The sequence below is a fragment of the Schistocerca serialis genome, chromosome 5, assembly GCF_023864345.2.
Source record: "Schistocerca serialis cubense isolate TAMUIC-IGC-003099 chromosome 5, iqSchSeri2.2, whole genome shotgun sequence".
In the NCBI taxonomy this organism is placed as follows: Eukaryota; Metazoa; Arthropoda; class Insecta; order Orthoptera; family Acrididae; genus Schistocerca; species Schistocerca serialis.
The window spans coordinates 387,754,219-387,774,566 of NC_064642.1; the positions used below are offsets into that span (position 1 = coordinate 387,754,219).

General features: G+C 47.9%; 1 protein-coding gene across 2 annotated transcripts in view; it reads left to right on the top strand.

The window, feature by feature from the left end:
• The window catches only part of LOC126480812 (mucin-17-like), a 435,691-nt gene that overhangs the window by 334,614 nt on the left and 80,729 nt on the right, over positions 1-20,348 (top strand). For both annotated transcript variants that reach the window (XM_050104138.1, XM_050104139.1), the window contains exon 2: positions 15,481-18,686. In XM_050104138.1, coding sequence (XP_049960095.1) covers positions 15,481-18,686 — 3,206 coding nt within the window. The remainder of the gene's footprint in view (positions 1-15,480; positions 18,687-20,348) is intronic.

Below are 20,348 nucleotides of genomic sequence, written 5' to 3' on the forward strand. Positions count from 1 at the left end.
TTTAGCTGCTGTCGCGGCTAATCCGCACATCAGTAGCAGACATATTGCGCGAGAATCGGGAATCTCAAAAACGTCGGTGTTGAGTCATCCATTGCACCCGTACCATGTTTCTATGCACCAGGAATTGTATGGCGACGACTTTGAACGTCGTGCACAGTTCTGCCACTGGGCACAAGAGAAATTACGGGACGATGGCAGATTTTTTGCACGCGTTCTATTTAGCGACGAAGCGTCATTCACCAACAGCGGTAACGTAAACCGGCATAATATGCACTACTCGGCAACGGAAAATCCACGATGGCTGCGTCAAGTGGAACATCATCGACCTTGGCGGGTTAATGTATGGTACGGCATTATGGGAGGTAGGATAATTGGCCCCCATTTTATCGATGGCAATCTAAATGGTGCAATGTATGCTGATTTCCTACGTAATGTTCTACCGATGTTACTACAAGATGTTTCACTGCATGACAGAATGGCGATGTACTTCCAACATGATGGATGTCCAGCACATAGCTCGCGTGCGGTTGAAGCGGTATTGAATAGCATATTTCATGACAGGTGGATTGGTCGTCGAAGCACCATACCATGGCCCGTTCATTCACCGGATCTGACGTCCCCGGATTTCTTTGTGTGGGGAAAGCTGAAGGATATTTGCTATCGTGATCCACCGACAACATGCGTCAGCGCATTGTCAATGTATGTGCGAACATTACGGAAGGGGCCGGCCGACGTGGCCGTGCGGTTAAAGGCGCTGCAGTCTGGAACCGCAAGACCGCTACGGTCGCAGGTTCGAATCCTGCCTCGGGCATGGATGTTTGTGATGTCCTTAGGTTAGTTAGGTTTAACTAGTTCTAAGTTCTAGGGGACTAATGACCTCAGCAGTTGAGTCCCATAGTGCTCAGAGCCATTTGAACCATTACGGAAGGCGAACTACTCGCTGTTCAGAGGAATGTCGTTTACACGTATTGCCGAATCATTGAGGTTGACGGACATCATTTTGAGCATTTATTGCATTAATGTGGTATTTACAGGTAATCACGCTGTAACAGCAGGCGTTCTCAGAAATGATAAGTTCAGAAAGGTGCATGTATCACATTGTACAACCGAAATAAAATGTTCAAACGGACATTCGTTCTGTATTTTAATTTAAAATACCCACCTGTTACCAACTGTTCGTCTAAAATTGTGAGCCATATTTTTGTGACTATTACAGCGCCATCTATCACAAAGCGAAAAAAGTGGTCAAACTAAAACATTCATATTTATTTACGTACTACACGGATATGTAACAAAAAAATGGGGGTTCCTATTTTTAAAAAAACGCAGTTGATATCCGTTTAACCTATGGCAGCGTCAACTAGCGGGCCAACCATAGCGCCATTTGGTTTCCCCCTTCAAGCTAGACAAGTTTCGTTCTTCGTAGTTTTTTCGTTTGACGCTTATTTTGTGAGATATTTGGCCCGGTCACGATCAATGGACCATACTGTACAGGATAGTCAAATAAAACTAGACGGAAAAAAGTAAGTAACCTGTTCATTGTTTCAGAAGTAACCGCCGTAACTGTTAATACATTCAGTCCCACTGTAGGACAAGACGGTCAATGACGACATGGTGCCTACAGAACCACGATTGTATCAGAGGTGCACCTCTACGTCCGAAGCAAATCGGCGGCTACAAAAGTCTTTGTTCGGGTTTCAAAAATATATAATTCACTCAGGGGGAGATGGGTACTGTGTGGTGGATGTGTAGGGGCTTCCTAGCGAAACTTATTCAGCGTACTCGAAACAATCTTGTTAACATGTGGGCGGGCATTATCCTGAAGCAGAATGATTCTATCCCTCAACATTCCTGTGAGTTTGGACCTGATGGTGCGCTTCAGTTTTGCATAATTCCTACATTGTGTCGATATCAGGATCATCAACTCAATATATTGTAATTTATTTATTAAGCTTTCCATCAGAGTTGCAAATAATATTTTTATTGGTGACTAGTTTCGACCTTTTCGTTCATTCTCAAACCATTACCTATATTAGGAGATACAAAATCATAAACAAAACATGAAATTCAGACCTTTTGTGACTTAACCTGCGTTTGTAGCGTTTTTCTGTACATAACATTTTTTTTTTTGCATCAGATCAGTACAACGCATGTTATTCGATTATATTAGGGTTGTCTTTATACGAGGGTTGCTTTTCAAGTAAGGGCCGTTTTTATTTTTTAAAAAAGATACAAATACTTTTGTAAAATAACTTTTATTTTCTGATTCTACACACTTTTACCTATTTTTCTACATAGTTGCCTTGTTTATTTAAGCACTTGTCATACCGTACAACTAAGTTTTTAATTCCCTCTTCAAAGAATTCGGCCGCCTGCTCCGACAGCCAAGAGTTCACGTCCGCTTTCACTTCATCGTCGTCATTGAAGCGCTGCCCGCCAAGATGGTGTTTCACGTACCGGAAAAGGTGAAAATCGCTAGGAGCAAGGTCGGGGCTGTATGGTGCATGGTCCAAAACTTCCCAGCCAAAAGAATCAATCAAATCCCGAGTCTTTTGAGAGGTGTGAGGCCTAGCGTTATCGTGCAGGAGCAAAACTCCTTTTGTCAGCATGCCGCGCCTTTTGTTTTGATTTGCTCTGCGGAGCTTCTTTAGAGTTGCCCAGTAGGTATCTGAGTTCATTGTCGTTCCTCGTGGCATAAAGTCCACTAGCAAAACACCGCGCCGGTCCCAGAACACAGTTGCCATAATCTTGCGCTTTGATAGCGTCTGTTTGGCTTTGACCTTGACGGGTGAGGTTGTGTGTCGCTATTCCATCGATTGTCGCTTGCTTTCGGGAGTGATATGGGATACCCATGTTTCATCTCCAGTGACAATTTGACTCAACATGTCATTCCCTTCTTCCTCGTAACGAATCAAAAAGTCCAATGAAGTGGCAAATCTCTTCCCTTTGTGGTCCTCTGTGAGGAGTCTGGGTACCCACCGAGAACACAGTTTCTTAAAGTTTAGGTTTTCAGACACAATTTTGTACAAAACCGATCTTGGAACTTGTGGAAATTCCAAAGAAAGAGTGGAAATTGTGAATCTTTTGTCCTCACGAATCTTTGTTTCGACTGCAGCCACCAAATCATCAGTGATCACAGAGTGCCGGCCTGGGCGTTCTTCGTCATGGACGTTTTGACGGCCATTTTTAAACTCTCTAACCCATTGACGCACTTTACCTTCACTCATTGCATTCAAGCCATAATCTTCTGTTAACTGACGATGAATTTCTGCAGCTGATAGGCTTCTCGCGGTCAAAAAACGTATCACTGACCGTATCTCACACGCGGCGGGCGATTCAATAATCGTAAACATTATAAAGTAGCACAGCGATGCGTACACGTCAGCTACAGAGCTGCAACTTGCATCAGTGTGAAAGGGAAGGATGCCGGCAATTGGCGCGGTGGCTTGTTGCGGCGTCCGCGCGAACTACGGTACTATACGCGCGAACGGCCCTTACTTAAAAAACAACCCTCGTATATTCGTGTATCGAAAGATTTGTTGTTTAGACATAAAAATTTGATTAGCGCTTTCAGTTGTTTGTTGTGTGTTCATATGCTCTGTGTCTTAGAGACCGTAATGTTTCAACTAAATACATAGATGCTCTATTAGTAAAAGTCCAAGATATCACGCTATTTTATAAATTTCTGGTAAATCGTAAGCTAATTGCCTTACTGAATCATGAATCATTTTTAAAAACAGCAAAAAAAATTGTATTTAATTTCGGAATGTTCAGACATCAATTTGTCTGGCTCCTTAATCTTCCGTCTATATATTTCCCATTCTTCCAGTATGTCAAACTTCATTCGCTTGGGTGCCACGTGTAAAATTTTTGCAGACTACACTTACGCGCGTGGCACTGCGTTCCAGAAAGTCTGTGAACAGCGACTTGAAGGACCGTATTATTTTGGTGCAGGATAACGCCCACTCACGAACTGCCAAGACTGTTTCCAGCACGCTGCATAAATTTCGTTGCGGAACCCTTACACATCCTCCATACTGTCCTGATTTCTCCTCATACGACTTCCATATTTTTTGGAGTCCTAAGGGAAGACATTCGTGGCCGTCAGTTAGCTTCGTACGATTAAGCGCGGCCCTTGGTACAATCATGGTCCCAGAGGCGACAGTGGGATGAATGTATTAACAGTTTTGCCAACTGCTTTTGAAATAATAAACAGTTTACTTTATTTTTCCCATCTGTCTCGTTTTTATGTGGCTGCCCGTTGTTCATTAATAAACGGCTGACCCGGTGAACATTTCCAGTTAGGAGCTGAGTATCTAACGGCTTCCAGAGGCAAGTAACAATTTATTTTCAGTATTTCATACAGTTATAGAGCGAATCCTAAAATTGAAAATGTAATCGTAATCTGCTCATTAAGACCTATAATCTTACGTTCATTGTTTAACACAATAAGTCAAGTGTTAAAGCTAGAAACTGTATGTATGCCTTGAGACAGAGAGCGCAAATTACTCGGGCCATGTTAATCCCGTACTTGAGAATGAGAGCACTAAGTGAACTCCAGCGATCTTTAACTATAATTTCAAACATGTAATTCTTTCGCTGACATAGCCAAAAATTATGGTGGACAAAAATTTGTCGCTTATTACATTTACGCTGTTCATGCAGCAGAACTGTAGCGTTACATAATAAGTTTTAATTTGTTGATTCTTTAAACTAACTCTGTTCGTAAATCATTTTGCAGACAGAATCCACATATATGACTGAATCTACCTGCAAAATTACATGTAAAGATTTAGCGAGGTATGACATTTTATACACGGAAGAATCGAAGATAAGAATTTATTGGTTGGCTATAGGGTAAACGTAACAAAAAAAAAAAAAAAGGTTCAAATGGCTCTGAGCACTATGGGACTTAACATCTACGGTCATCAGTCCCCTAGAACTTAGAACTACTTAAACCTAACTAACCTAAGGACAGCACACATCACCCAGTCATCACGAGGCAGAGAAAATTCCTGACCCCGCCGGGAATCGAACCCGGGAACCCGGGCGTGGGAAGCGAGAACGCTACCACACGACCACGAGCTGCGGACTAAACGTAAACAAATATAGATCAATGTAGATGGACGAAATGGACGGGCAAGTAGGGAATTTGAAATACAGCTCTAAAGCAAATTGGCTTCTGCCGTCTTCGGGTAGCATCGCCGTCTCAAAACCGAGACGTGGTTCGATTCCCCGTATGGAGAAGGGTTTAAGATCTCGCATTACTTACTTGTATCAAATATACTTGTCGTGAAATGAGTGAACAGGGAGGCACTAGCTTTTGTGTTATTAATTAATTTCTTTGCCGAATATATAATTAAAAGAGGACTGTACACTAGATATGAACCAAATTGTTATATGCTATTTTAAACCGACTAGTCCGGTATTCGGGAGCGTGTAACCGGTAATTCTGATCTAGGTTTTTCATGGTTTCTCTAAATCTATTAAGGCAAATGATTTCTGTTAAACGACCATGGCTAACTGTCTGCGTCAAATTTGTCAAATGCTGGTATACAACGAGATGACAAGTGTTAGGGGAGACCTCCTAATATCGTATCGGATCTCCTTTTGCCCGACGTTTTGCGGCAGCTAGACGTGGCATGGACTCAGCAAATCGCTGGAAGTCCCCTGCAGAAATATTGAGCCACACAGCTACTATAGCCGTCCATGATTGCGAAAGTGTTGCAGGTGGATGAGTTTGTGCACGAACTGACCTCTCAATAAATGTTCGGTAAGATTCATGTCGGCGATGTGGGTGGTGAAACCATTCACTGAAAGTGTCCAACCGGGTTCCCGAGTTCGATTCCCGGCGGGGTCAGGGATTTTCTCTGCCTCGTGATGGCTGGGTGTTGTGTGCTGTCCTTCGTTTAGTTAGGTTTAAGTAGTTCTAAGTTCTAGGGGACTTATGACCACAGCAGTTGAGTCCCATAGTGCTCAGAGGCATTTGAACCATTTTTGAAGTGTCCAAAATGTTCCTCAAACCGACCGCAAACGATTGTGGCCAGGTGACTTGGAGCACTGGCACCCATAAAAATTCCGTCGTTGTTTAGGATTAAGACGTCCATGAACGTCTGAAAATGGTTCAAATGGCTCTGAGCACTATGCGACTTAACTTCTGAGGTCATCAGTCGCCTAGAACTTAGAACTACTTGAACCTAACTAACCTAAGGACATCACACACATCCATGCCCGAGGCAGGATTCGAACCTGCGACCGTAGCGGTCGCTCGGTTCCAGACTGTAACGCCTAGAACCACACGGCCACTCCGGCCGGCCTGGAAATTGTCTCCAAGTAGCCGAACATAATCATTTCCAGTCAATGATCGGTTCATTCCATGTAAACATAACTCACACCATTCTGGAGCCACAATCAGCTTGCACAGTGCCCTGTTAACAACTTGGGGCCATGTATTCGTGAGATCTCTGCATTTGAATCCTACCATCAGCTCTTACAACTGAATTCGGGATTCATCTGACCAGGCCACGGTTTTTTCAGTTGTCTAGGAGCTGACCGATGAAGCCACGATAACAGGAGAGACGCCGGCGGCGTGGTCGAGCGGTTCTAGGCGCTTCAGTCTGGCACCGCACGCCGCTACGGTCGCACGTTCGAATCCTGCCTCTGCATGGATGTGTGTGATGTCCTTAGGTTAGTTAGGTTTAAGTAGTTCTCCGTCCTAGGGGACTGATGACCTCAGATGTTAAGTCCCATAGTGCTCAGAGCCATTTGAACCATTTGAACCACGAGACGCTGCAGGCGATGTCGTGTTGTTAACAAAGGCACTCGTTTCGGTCGTCTGCTGCTATAGCCTATTAAAGCCAATCGTCGCGCTATCCTAACGGAAACGTTCGTCGTACGTCTCATTGATTTCTGAGGTTATTTCACGCAGTATTCCTTGTCTGACCACTCCACACAAACGCCGCTGCTCTCGGTTGTTAAGTGAAGGTCGTCGGCCACTGCATTGTCCACGTTGAGAGATAATGCTTGAAGTTTGGTATTCTCGGCACATTCTTGACACTGTGGCTCTCCGAATATTGAGTTTCGTAAGTATTTCCCAAGTGCAATGTCCCTTTCGTGTAGCTCCAACTACTACTACACATTCAAAGTCTGTTCAATCCCTCGTGCAGCCACGATCATGTCGCTCACCTGAGAAAACGAAGTTGAAGGTTTGAGATATACGTGACGTGTCCGTTTTCGAGTAAGAATTCAACTGAAGAGGCGGCACAATGACTAGGATCGAGGCTTCACACCTTCGTGCCCCGTGATCAAAACCCGATAATTATTATTTTTGTTTTTCATTTATCTACCTATGTCCATAGAAGATTACTATACGAATGTTTTTCATTGTACACTAAAATAGCGTTGTCCTTGTTCGTCTACTAGTTATTGGTGAATGAACTAAAAAGAAAAAGGCAATAAGTGAATGGAAAAATCATTTGAAATTGTTTTTGGTAAAATTCATGTAACATACCTTGGCCCATATCAGTTGCGACGCCAGTTTTCGGAAAAGTGATCCGTTACGCGTGGTTTGCCACGAAATTATTCCAACGGGTGAAATCTTCGTCAATATAAATGACGTTCCTTTGCCGAGTAAGATTCATACGAAGAAATGTCGCTGGGGCAAACCTGCCCTCGCGCAGTGCTCTTATTATGCGGCATTTCTATGTTCAAATGTTCCTATGATCGGTATCATCCAAGGGAATGCACCAAATCTTGCTGGAGAATAAACGGAAGAATAAAATACCGGTATAAGAATTAAGAACTGATAGAAGAATGAAATGTAAGAAAATGAGAATTGAAAAAAGATTGTAGACCATGAAAATACCATAACAGGCAATACAATATACTAAGTGTATCACTCTTATTGTGAAACATAGTTGTAATTTCAGAATTAATATGACGCTCTGGTACCCCCTAATTTGGCGCTGAGCACTATGGGACTCAACATCTCAGGTCATCAGACCCCTAGAACTTAGAACTACTTAAACCTAACTACCCTAAGGACATCACACACATCCATGCCCGAGGCAGGATTCGAACCTGCGACCGTAGCGGTCGCGTGGTTCCAGACTGAAGCGCCTAGAACCGCTCGGCCACCAGCGGTCTGCTATCCTCTAATTTGATAAGAAACTTTTAGGGACTTGGATAGATAATCGAAAAAAATAAAATAAATGAAAACAATAAATGCGTTTCGACCAACGGACGCAAAAGTGAGAGACTGCGACGCTATCCACGTCAGCTGACATATCGCCCTCTGAAAGGTATTAAAGATGCGTCGAAAACTTTGACAGTCGTTTCCTCGGAAACGGTCGAATATCTAAGGATAAGCCGAGACACATGTTCGCCTATTTTTCTCCTCTTCCATTAAGGGAAGTTTCTGAGTTTCTTGAAAATCGCGTTATTGCACTTTGCCGGCCGCTGTGACGGAGCGGTTCTAAGCGCTTCAGTCCGGAACCGCGCGACCGCTACGATCGCAGGGTCGAATGCTGCCTCAGGCATGGATGTGTGTGATGTTCTTAGGTTAGTTAGGTTTAAGTAGTTCTAAGTTCTAGGGGACTGATGACCTCAGATGCTAAGTTCCATAGTGCTCAGAGCCATTTGAACCATTTGAACTTGCATTTTTCTCCTCGTGAGTGTAAATTGGTAAAATTGGAAAAAATCGTCAAAAGGCGGTGACCTCGGAGACCTAAATCGAATTGAGTGCATACATGGGGGCGCCGGACCTAGGGTGCAGTCTGTGAATGTGGGACGTGTTCACACGGCTGACGGTGAGGCGCGCGCGGCGGCCAGAGTAATCGGTGCGCGACATCTGACGGGCCGCCGCCTGCGCCCATCAAAGGCGGCCGCCGCGGGGCGCAGTCGATGTCAGCATCGATTGCGGGCGGCACGTTCAAGAGAGGGGCCGGCCTGGCACAGCACAGCTGGCTGTGTTCCTGCCTGCTCCGCTTCCTGTCGCCACACAGAGCGAGGGCAAGCCCCGGCCGTGATGAAGGCACTCGACTCGTAGCCGGGACGGCTGGGACTCAAGTCCCCGTCTGGTCATACATATTAAGATACACTCCTGGAAATTGAAATAAGAACACCGTGAATTCATTGTCCCAGGAAGGGGAAACTTTATTGACACATTCCTGGGGTCAGATACATCACATGATCACACTGACAGAACCACGGGCACATAGACACAGGCAACAGAGCATGCACAATGTCGGCACTAGTACAGTGTATATCCACCTTTCGCAGCAATGCAGGCTGCTATTCTCCCATGGAGACGATCGTAGAGATGCTGGATGTAGTCCTGTGGAACGGCTTGCCATGCCATTTCCACCTGGCGCCTCAGTTGGACCAGCGTTCGTGCTGGACGTGCAGACAGCGTGAGACGACGCTTCATCCAGTCCCAAACATGCTCAATGGGGGACAGATCCGGAGATCTTGCTGGCCAGGGTGGTTGACTTACTCCTTCTAGAGCACGTTGGGTGGCACGGGATACATGCGGACGTGCATTGTCCTGTTGGAACAGCAAGTTCCCTTGCCTGTCTAGGAATGGTAGAACGATGGGTTCGATGACGGTTTGGATGTACCGTGCACTATTCAGTGTCCCCTCGACGATCACCAGTGGTGTACGGCCAGTGTAGGAGATCGCGCCCCACACCATGATGCCGGGTGTTGGCCCTGTGTGCCTCGGTCGTATGCAGTCCTGATTGTGGCGCTCACCTGCACGGCGCCAAACACGCATACGACCATCATTGGCACCAAGGCAGAAGCGACTCTCATCGCTGAAGACGACACGTCTCCATTCGTCCCTACATTCACACCTGTCGCGACACCACTGGAGGCGGACTGCACGATGTTGGGGCGTGAGCGGAAGACGGCCTAACGGTGTGCGGGACCGTAGCCCAGCTTCATGGAGACGGTTGCGAATGGTCCTCGCCGATACCCCAGGAGCAACAGTGTCCCTAATTTGCTGGGAAGTGGCGGTGCGGTCCCCTACGGCACTGCGTAGGATCCTACGGTCTTGGCGTGCATCCGTGTGTCGCTGCGGTCCGGTCCCAGGTCGACGGGCACGTGCACCTTCCGCCGACCACTGGCGACAACATCGATGTACTGTGGAGACCTCACGCCCCACGTGTTGAGCAATTCGGCGGTATGTCCACCCGGCCTCCCGCATGCCCACTATACGCCCTCGCTCAAAGTCCGTCAACTGCACATACGGTCCACGTCCACGCTGTCGCGGCATGCTACCAGTGTTAAAGACTGCGATGGAGCTCCGTATGCCACGGCAAACTGGCTGACACTGACGACGGCGGTGCACAAATGCTGCGCAGCTAGCGCCATTCGACGGCCAACACCGCGGTTCCTGGTGTGTCCGCTGTGCCGTGCGTGTGATCATTGCTTGTACAGCCCTCTCGCAGTGTCCGGAGCAAGTATGGTGGGTCTGACACACCGGTGTCAATGTGTTCTTTTTTCCATTTCCAGGAGTGTATTTCGATGTTTACCTAAACCGCTTAAGGCGAATGGAGGAGGTGTTTCTTTGAAGAGGAGGCTGCCAATTTTCTTAGCCATCCTTATCCAAACGGAGCTGCTCTACATCGTCCGCCAACTTAGCTATGTGCTTGTCTCCCATGCATTGGGGCCCGGGTTCGATTCTTGCCGTGTTGGAGATTTTCTCCACTCGTGGACTGGGTGTTGTGTTGTCGTCATTATCATTTCATCCTCACCATCTTCACGCAAGTCGCCCAATGTGGCGTCGACTACAGTAAGACTTGCACTTGGCGGCCGAACTTTCCCGGATGGGACCTCCCAGCCAACAATGGCATACGGTCATTTCCATGCTCTAGTGGCCGAGCGGTTCTAGGCGCTACAGTCTAGAATCGCGCGACCGCTACGGTCGCTGGTTCGAATCCTGCCTTGGGCATGGATCTGTGTGATGTCCTTAGGTTAGTTACGTTTAAGTATTTCTAAGGTCTAGGGGACTGATGACCTCAGAAGTTAAGTCCCATAGTGCTCAGAGGCATTTGAACCATTTTGAACCATGCTCTACATCGACATGCGTACGTACAGTGATGGACAAAAATGGCAACACGCAGGAGGAGTTGTACGACATATGCAAAAATTGGTGGAAGTGTTTCTGTATATGAAAGATGATGTACTTTCAAATTTCGCGACAGTCATATAAGAGTGGCGCTAGTAGCGCCGTGAGCGTAAGTTGCCTTTGAGACTGGACGTAGTAAAGGAAATGAAATGAGCGTTTGTCGTCATTGGCCGGGAGGCCCCTTACGGGGCGGGTCCCGCCGCCTTGGTGCAGATCTTATTACATTCGACGCCACATTGGGCGACCTGCGCGCCGGATGGGGATGAAATGATAATGAAGCCAACACAACACCCAGTCCCTTAGCGGATAAAATCCCCGATCCAGCTGGGAATCGATCCCAGGACCGTAGGATGGCAATCCGTCACGCTGACCACTCAGCTATCGGGGCGGACACTGGACGTGGTGAGCTGATGTTGGTCACGAATGCCTTTAAGGCGACAAAGACAGACTTGTCAACACCTCTTTGAGTTTGAACGTGGTCGTGTAATAGAGCTACGAGGAGCTGAATGTCCCTTCTGAGATATTGCAGAAAGACTTGGCAAAAGTGTAGCAACTGTCCATGACTACTGGCACTGCGGTTACGGGAGGGTACGGTCACAAGAAGACCTGTCCCGGACGGCCACGTGACATTACCTGGAGGCCTACGGCACTGTTGCATCGTACTGTATCTGCAGCAGAAATCTGAGCGGCAGTTGGTACCACAGTGACACAATGTATTGTTACAAATCGGTTATTTTAGGAACAGCTCCGAGCCAGACGTCCTTAGGGTGCATTCCATTTGCGAATAGGGTGGTGTCAAGCGAGCCCTCATTGGAGGAAAAGTTGGAGGTCTGTTGTGTTTTCTGGTGAAAGCTGGTTCTGGCTCGGTGCCAGTGATGGCCCAGTGTTGGTTAGAAGGAGGTCAGTTGAGCGCCTGCAACTGACCTGTCTGCATGGTAGACACACTGGACCTTCACCTGCAGTTATGATCTGGGGTGAATCTGCTTCCTTCGGTGAAGAACACGACGCACCATTCCATCTTATAAATGAGCCACTGACGGCGCCAGTGGAGCCGTGCACGTCGATACCGTGGCGTGGGTCCAAGACGGGCTGGAGTTGTGCGTACCAGTAGTCCCACTGCCAATATCTGGTTCGCAGCAGTTCGTGTTGACACGTCTGGGCTCACAAGCCCTCTTACCTGTGCTGTGATACTGTCCTCTTTCCAGGTGTACTAATTTTTTCCGGGAGTATATTGTGTTCTTTTCAAAGGATGCCATTGAATGGAGGCGTGACTGGCAAACCACGAAAACCCGGAATAATGAACTTGTTGACAATCCAACTATTAAAGTTCCAGGCTTTCATTATCCTAGGGGAGATGTGGGTACAGCTTAATAGATTTCGGACTGGAGGAGGTATGTGCAAATACAACTTGCAAAAGTGGGGCTTTTGCACTGACAGTATGTGTGGCTGTGATTATATTCAGAGAATGAGGCACAATGTAAATGAGTGCTCTAACAGACGTTTGCCTGTTGGTATCAAGAGTCTGCGAGAAGCATCCAACGAGGCACTCAATTGCAGTGAATCTTCCGACGTTCGTGTGTAGTCTGGCCACTGAATGTTTATAAGAGGGTAGCCCAGAAAGTAATGCACCGCATTTTTTTCTTCAACACTTGTTTATTGAAGATAATGAGAACTACACACAACAAATTAATGATGTTTTACATACCCTATGTTTCCACGTAGTCTCCATCCTGTTGTATGGTTCTCCTCCTGCGCGAAACAAGGGCGCATGTGCCTTTTCGGTACCAATCCTTGTTCTGGTGGCGGATCCAGTGCGCCACTGTGTAAATCACCTCCTCATCGTCCTCAAAATGTCTTTCACGAATGCGTCTGTCCTCGCGAATGACAACATCAGCTCGCAGCAACATGTCAGGTGTGACAGCTGTGGAAGTCTCCTCGACCGCTGTAAATCTTGGAGCTCCGCCGAACCGCCTTCTGATGACCTCACCTGCAGTGTCCAGCGACTAACTGTACTTCTGTCGACAAGAGGTGTTTCATAGACTTTGCACAAGCGTTTGCGACTATTCGCCACAGTTTCTTTCTCTGCAGTGAGAAATTCAATGACGGCACGTTGCTTGTAACTTACATCACCTACAGACGCCATTTTGAAACTGTACTGCAGCTACGATATCTGTCGGAAGTGACGGAAACTTGGTGCGCTCACTCAGTAGACTTCAAATAATACATACGTAACGTTTCGCATTCGTAGCATTACTTTCGGCTGAGAAAAAAGAAATGCGATGCATTACTTTCTGGGCAACCCCCGTACAACTTTTTTAAAAAATACTATTAAGAACTTTGGGGACAAGTTCCTTACACACACACACACACACACATACACACACACATCCATACATACACATGCAAAAGTCGAAAATGAAAGCTCTTCAGATCTATGTTAATATTAAAATTTTTTCTTGTTTTGTTCTAAGGAACCTGTGTCCAAAGTCCGTAAGAGTATTTCTGAGACATCCTGTATATTATAAGTAGTTCCACATGTTGTTTAAGGAATACACCGCCATGTGATTGTATATTTCTGTATATTTCCTGTGTACAATCTAGAGTTCGGCTTTCATGCCATTATTGAGTACAATACTAAGCACAAGTATGTGAAAATAGAAAGACATAAAGTAAAAAAATTGAAAAAATTAGATGCAAGGTGATATAAAATTGTGAGACATGCACTTACATTTTAGACCAGTAAGGTATTTTACTGTGTACTGTGCAATATGACATATTATTTCACGCCATTATCAAGTACAATGCTAGAAGCAAAACATGCAAGTAATAGGCCATAAAGTAAAAAATATTAGATGTAAGTTGATATACAAGACGAGAGATGCACTTCTTAGACCGTTAACAACACTTTTCTGTGTGCTGTGCAGATCACATATACACAGTTCATCACATTTACTTAACGTGATGTAAATGGAACAGAATCTACACTGATTGACACCACCTTCACAGTTACATCTTAAAGGCATATGCTAGTCTTGCGTTACCTCATTTGGGCTGATTTTCCCAGATACGATGTGCTTGTACGATGATGTGCTGCTTTCCTGCATGAAATTAATTTAGCACTTTTTGTAACATGTTAAGCAAATGTGCTCTGTGTATATGTTATCCTACATAATACACAGCAAAATATTGGTAACGGTCTAAGAAGTAAATGCATCTCTCGTAACTGTATATCAGCTTACATGTAATACTTTTATTTTTTTTTTTGCTCTATGGCCTATTATTTGCATGTTTTGCTTGTAGCGTTGTACCCGATAATGGCGTGAAATAATGTCATCCTGCACATTGCATAGTAAAATACGTTATTGTTATAAAATGTAAGGGCATATCCGTAATTTTATACCAGCTTAAATCTAATATTTTTTAAATTTTGCAATTTTTTTTTTTACTTTGAGTCTTTTTATTGGCATATTCTTGCTTTCAACATTGTACTCGATGATGACGTGAAATTCGAAATCTAGACCGAACACAGGAAATATACAGAACTATATAACCCAGTGGTGGTGTATTCTTACCAAAAATATTGTAGGACTGTGGCTCAGCCGCTTCTTCGTTCCAGATGTGTATTTATTTTTGTTAAATATGTGTAGCAATTTTGTTGCTGTAATTGGTGCACGCGATATCAATAATTCCGGCGTTCGCCTTAAAAGATTTTGGGAAACTAACGGGAAAGCTAAATCTGGGTGCCCAGACAGGGGTCTGTCCAGTGTCTTACCCCATATATCACGACACTCAGAGAGTTTGGCACAGATTCGTTTAATAATCAAGGCAGCGATACAGCAATGTTCGTTGGACTCAAGGCGCTAGAGGAGAGGTGCTGTAGGACCACTACGTGGTTTACTGCTACATATTCCGAGAGGGTATGTTTCTCGAAGCGTCAACCAGCATACTACTTCCTATGACATATTTCTCGCGAAAAGACCATGAAGGTAAAATTAAAAAAACATTGGTGCTCTAACAGAGACTTAGCGACAGTCTTTCTTCCCGTGCATTACTCGCGTGGACACGAAACGGAGGAAGTGACAATCGAACGGGAAGTAAGTCCCGCATACACGATAAAGTGGCTTGTGCAGGATGGATGTAGATACCCTTGATGATAACGATGTTGGCCGGTCGTAAATACTGACGGTTCATTGCTTCTTTCTGTTTCTAGATTTCTAAAGAATATCGCAAACGGAAAAGCTATTTAGGCACGGATATCTGTTTTCCTTACTTTCAGTAGTACTCTAAATAAATTTGATTTTACGGATTATGTACTTTGCAGAATGTGTACAGCGAGCCGATTACTGTTTCAGCGCACAGCGCAGGTCTGTCGCCGTCTTCGACGCAGGGCTCAGATAAGCCGCCGCTCATCGGCAACTCCACCGACGAGGACGCTCTGCTCGACAAAGACCTGGTCATCGTCGACGCCAACGAGGTGAAACTCGCCCAGCAGCAGGATGGCGAAGCTGAGAAGAAGCCGGAAGCCGAGAGGAAGAAGTCGGGAGCTAGCGACAGCGCGGCCAAGCCCGTAGCGGCAGAGAAGACAGACGAGACCAAGTCCAATGTGTCCAGCGCGGGAGCCAAGTCTCCGGCCAGGAGCGCCGTGCGGCCAGAGGACGTCATCACGGCGGCCCCCGCGCCGGCGCCGGCTCCGGCGCCTGAGAAGGAGGGCGAGGGCGGCCCCAGACACGCCAGGAGGCCCTCGTCCTCCACCTCCAACGTCAGCCTCAGCAGCGCCACTGGGGCCGCGGCTGTTCAGCCCATAGCGTCCTTCCCGGAGACTCCCGAGCCTGCAAAAGCCGATAAAGCGGCTGCCAGCAAAGCTCCAGAGTTCCCCTCCAAGGCCGTAACATCCCCTCCCGGCGTCGCTGTGGAAGTCAAGCGAGAGCGCCCGGCATCCTCTGAGAAGTCTCCCGTCGGGTCACCCGTGACGGCGTCGGTCGAGGTCAAACAGGAGTCCAAACCTGCTTCACCAACTACTCCCCCAGAGGCGAAGGAGACAACGAAAACCGATAGTCCGACTGGAGAACAGAAGCCGGTGTCTCCAGTCAGCGACAAGGATGCATCTACAGCACAGCAGGAAACTAAACAGGTGTCCGAAATTCCACAGTCACCCAGTGTGAAATCTCCAGAACTGGCTGCGGAAGTCGTATCAGAGTCACCTGCAGTGAAAGCCGAGGAAAAACCCGAGTCACCGGCGACCGACGGAAAGATGACTCCGTCTAAATCTGATACACCCTCATCTGACGTCACTGAAGCGAAAGTAGCGATCCCAGAAGCACCTGCAGTCGTCGAGAAAGAGGCTGCTGCTACTTCTGCAGTACCTGCACCAGATGAGCCAACGCCTGGACCGTCTACTGCCGAAATCAGTTCCGCAGAGCGCCCGACGTCAATACCTGACATTCCCTCACCGTCTCCAGAGACTGGTGAGCTGCCCACTACCAGTGCCGTCACACCGACCACCGTCCTAGTTACGCCATCAGCGGACGGTCCCGCTTCTCCGACTGCTGGCTCACCGGAAACGGGCGAGATTCCGACGCCGACGGTCAGCATCACAGTATCGCCCGCACCTGACAGGACGCCGACATCTTCCGACGACGAGGAACCGATCGTTATTCCCACACGGCAGAGGGTGCGAAAAGAGCCCGCCGAAAGTCCGACGACGTCAGTGGATCAGGAACCTCCGTCTACGGCTGCACACGACTCTGCCAAACAGGCCACTGACGCGGAGAGTGTGGATGAAGTACTTACCAGCTCCCCGAATAGAGGGCAGAGCGAGGCTACGACCGCGTCGATGGTGGAGAGCAGGCAAGACTCGCGCGCCGACACGCCTCATTCGGTGCTGGCCACAGCGGGCAGCGAACTGGAGGACTCCGCTGTAGACGAAGAAGTGCTGGGCGCTGCCGCTGCTAAGATACAGGCGGGCTTCCGAGGCTATAAGACGCGCCAGGAATTGAAAAATGGCGCGACTAGCGAGTCTCAGGAAGAGAAGCGATCTGACGAGCTTAAGGATCAGCCTAAGGAAAATGAGGCACCGGAAGAGCTGGAAGCTGCAGCCACCAAGATACAGGCGACTATCAGAGGACATCAGACGAGACAAAAACTCAAGGAAGAAGGCATCGTTGCAACGAAAAATGACAGCGTCGTAATCGATGCCAATGTGGATGCTGATAAAGGAACGATACCGGAGTCTCTGATTGGTGACGAAGACAAAACCGCCCTCGAATCGGCAGCCACGACGATTCAGGCTACTTTCAGAGGGTACCAGACGAGACAGCAGGTAAAGCAGGAGAAACTGCAAGAAGCCGCGAAGGATGAACAAATACCTGGCGAAGCTGTGTCTACAGATCAGGATACAAAAGATCAGCAACCGGTAACTGAAGAAGTTAATGACGCTGTCCTTTTGGACAGCGACCCCTCTGCTTTGGAATCGGCAGCCACCACCATTCAGGCAACTTTCAGGGGCTACAAAACGCGACAAGAACTTCAGAAAGAAGGTAAGACGGAAGCTACAGAGGAAAGTGGCAAAGCTAAGGATGTCGTCCAAGAGAAAATCGAAATGGAGGAAAAGAAGCCGGAGGTTAAGGAACTGGAGGAGAAAAATGAAACTCCAAAGCCCGATTCCAAAGAAGAAACCGTCGAAGCCAAAGGGACTAACCTGGAAATTGGGGGAGAGAAGACTGAAATTGAGGCGGAGAAAGATGTTAAGGACGTCAAAGTAGACGACGCGTCTGTTATCGAATCGGCTGCTACGACAATTCAAGCCGCGTTCAAAGGCTATCAGACGCGGCAGCAACTAAAGAAAGAGGAACTTATCGATGCCGCCAAGGACATCGCCGACGATTCAGCGGCAGCTGTCGTCACGAAGGCCGGAGACGCCGTCCGAGACGCAGAGTCGCCAGTTCTCGAGTCGGCCGCCACTACCATCCAGGCTGCGTTCCGGGGCCATCATACGCGGAAGCAGTTGAAGAACAAGGGAGACGTCGATGATAAGGAAGAGAGCAGAGCGCAGGCGGAGGACGGAGTTAGCACCACGCAAGCGCCGGAAGTGTCCGGCGCTACGGACGAAGCGGCACTGCACGCTGCCGCGGCATCTATACAGGCGACGTTCAGAGGCTACAAGACGCGCCAGCAGCTCAAGAACGAGGGAGCAGGGGGAGAGCCCGGTGAAGCCACGCCGGAGCAGTCCAGCATCGAGCAGCAGCTGGCGGAGGCGTGCCAGGAGGCTGGCGCGAGTCCGGCCGCGGCGGATCTGGAAGCGGCGGCGACGACCATCCAGGCCAACTTCCGCGGCTTCCGGACGCGCAAGGAGTTCCAGCAGAGCCAGGCGTCTAACTCGGAGACGGGCGAGGCAGCGGTCCAGCCGCCGCCGGCTCCGCCACAGGAGGGCGCCGCCTACCACGAGAGGGTGCTGGACGCCGCCGCCACCACCATACAGGCCACCTTCAGGGGCTACCAGACCAGGCAGAAGGTCGCCCAGCCTGGCGACAAGCCCGAGACAGCGGCAGACGCTAAGCAGGTACGTTGTAACGGGGTTCACGTGCGTCAGCAACGTTTAACGGCCTAAGATTTAATGCTTAATTATAAGATTAACTGGCAACGGCCTTGCCGCATTGGCTACAACGGTTCCCGCCAGATCACCGTGGTTAAGCGCTGTCGGGCGTGGACGGCATTTGGATGGGTGACCATCTGGGCCACCATGCGCTGTTGCCATTTTTCAGTCCCGTGATGCCAACTGAGGAGCTACTCGATCGAATAGTAGCGGCTCCGGTCAAAGAAAACTATAATAACGTCCGGGAGTGCGGTGTGCTGACCACACGCCTCTCCTATCCGCATCCTCATCTGAGGATGACACGGCGTTCGGATGGTCCCAATGGGCCACTTGTGGCCTGAAGACGGAGTGCTATACGATTAACTGAATTTTCCATCGGTGCTTGGCAGAATGCGACAATAATATTAAACAGGAAAATACTTCCAAATGTTCTGCCACCAAACCGTCTCACAACACTAGCTTATTTGCAAATCTTCCACTGATGAATGTACACTGAAGAGCCAAACAAACTGGTATACCTGCCTAATATCGTTTACGGCCCACCCGAGCACGCAGAAGTGCCGCAATACGACATTGCATGGACTCGACTAATGTCTGAAGTAGTGCTGGAAGGACTGACACCACGAATCCTGCAGGGCTGTCCATAAATCCGTTAGAATACGAGCGCGTGGACATCTCTCCTGAACAGCACGTTGCAAGGCCTCACAGATTTACTCAACAATCGTCATGTCTGGGCGGTTTGGTGGCTAGCAGAAGTGTTTAAACTCATAACAATGTCCCAGGAGCGAATCTGTAACTATCCTGCATGTGTGGGGTATTGCATTGTCCTGCTGGAATTGCCCAAGTACAATGGACATGAATGGATGCATGTGACCAGACAGGATACTTACGTAAGTGTCATCTGTCAGAGTCGTATCTAGACGTATCAGGAGTCTCATATAACTCCAGCTGCACACGCCCACGCCATTAAAGAGCTTCTACCAGCTTGAACAGTCGCCCGCTGACATGCAGGGTCCATGGATTTATGAGGTTGTCTCCATACCCATACGTGTCCATCCACTCGATACAATTTGAAACGAGACTCGTTCGACCAGGCAACATGTTTCCAGTCATCAAGAGTCCAATGGCAGTGTTGACGGGCCCAGGCGAGGCGTAATGCTTTGTGTCGTGCAGTCGTCAATACTACGCTGCGAAAGCACATATCGATGTTGTTTTGTTGAATGATTTGCAGGCTGACACTTGATGATGGTCCAGCATTGAAATCTGCAGCAATTTGCAGAAGGGTCCCACTTCTGTCACGTTCAACAATTCTCTTCAGTCGTAGTTGGTCCCGTTCTTGTAAGATCTTTTTCTGGCCGAGCGATGTCGGAGATTTGATGTTTTACGGGATTTGTTCAAATGGGTCTGAGCACTATGGGACTTAATATCTGAGGTCATCAGTCCCCTAGAATTTAGAACTACGTAAACCTAACTAACCTAAGGACATCACACACATCCATGCCCGAGGCAAGATTCGAACTTGCGACCGTAGCGATCGCACGGTTCCAGACTGGAGCGCCTAGAACCGCTCGGCCACACCGGCCGGCCTTTACTGGATTCTTGATATTCACGGTACACTCGTGAAATGAT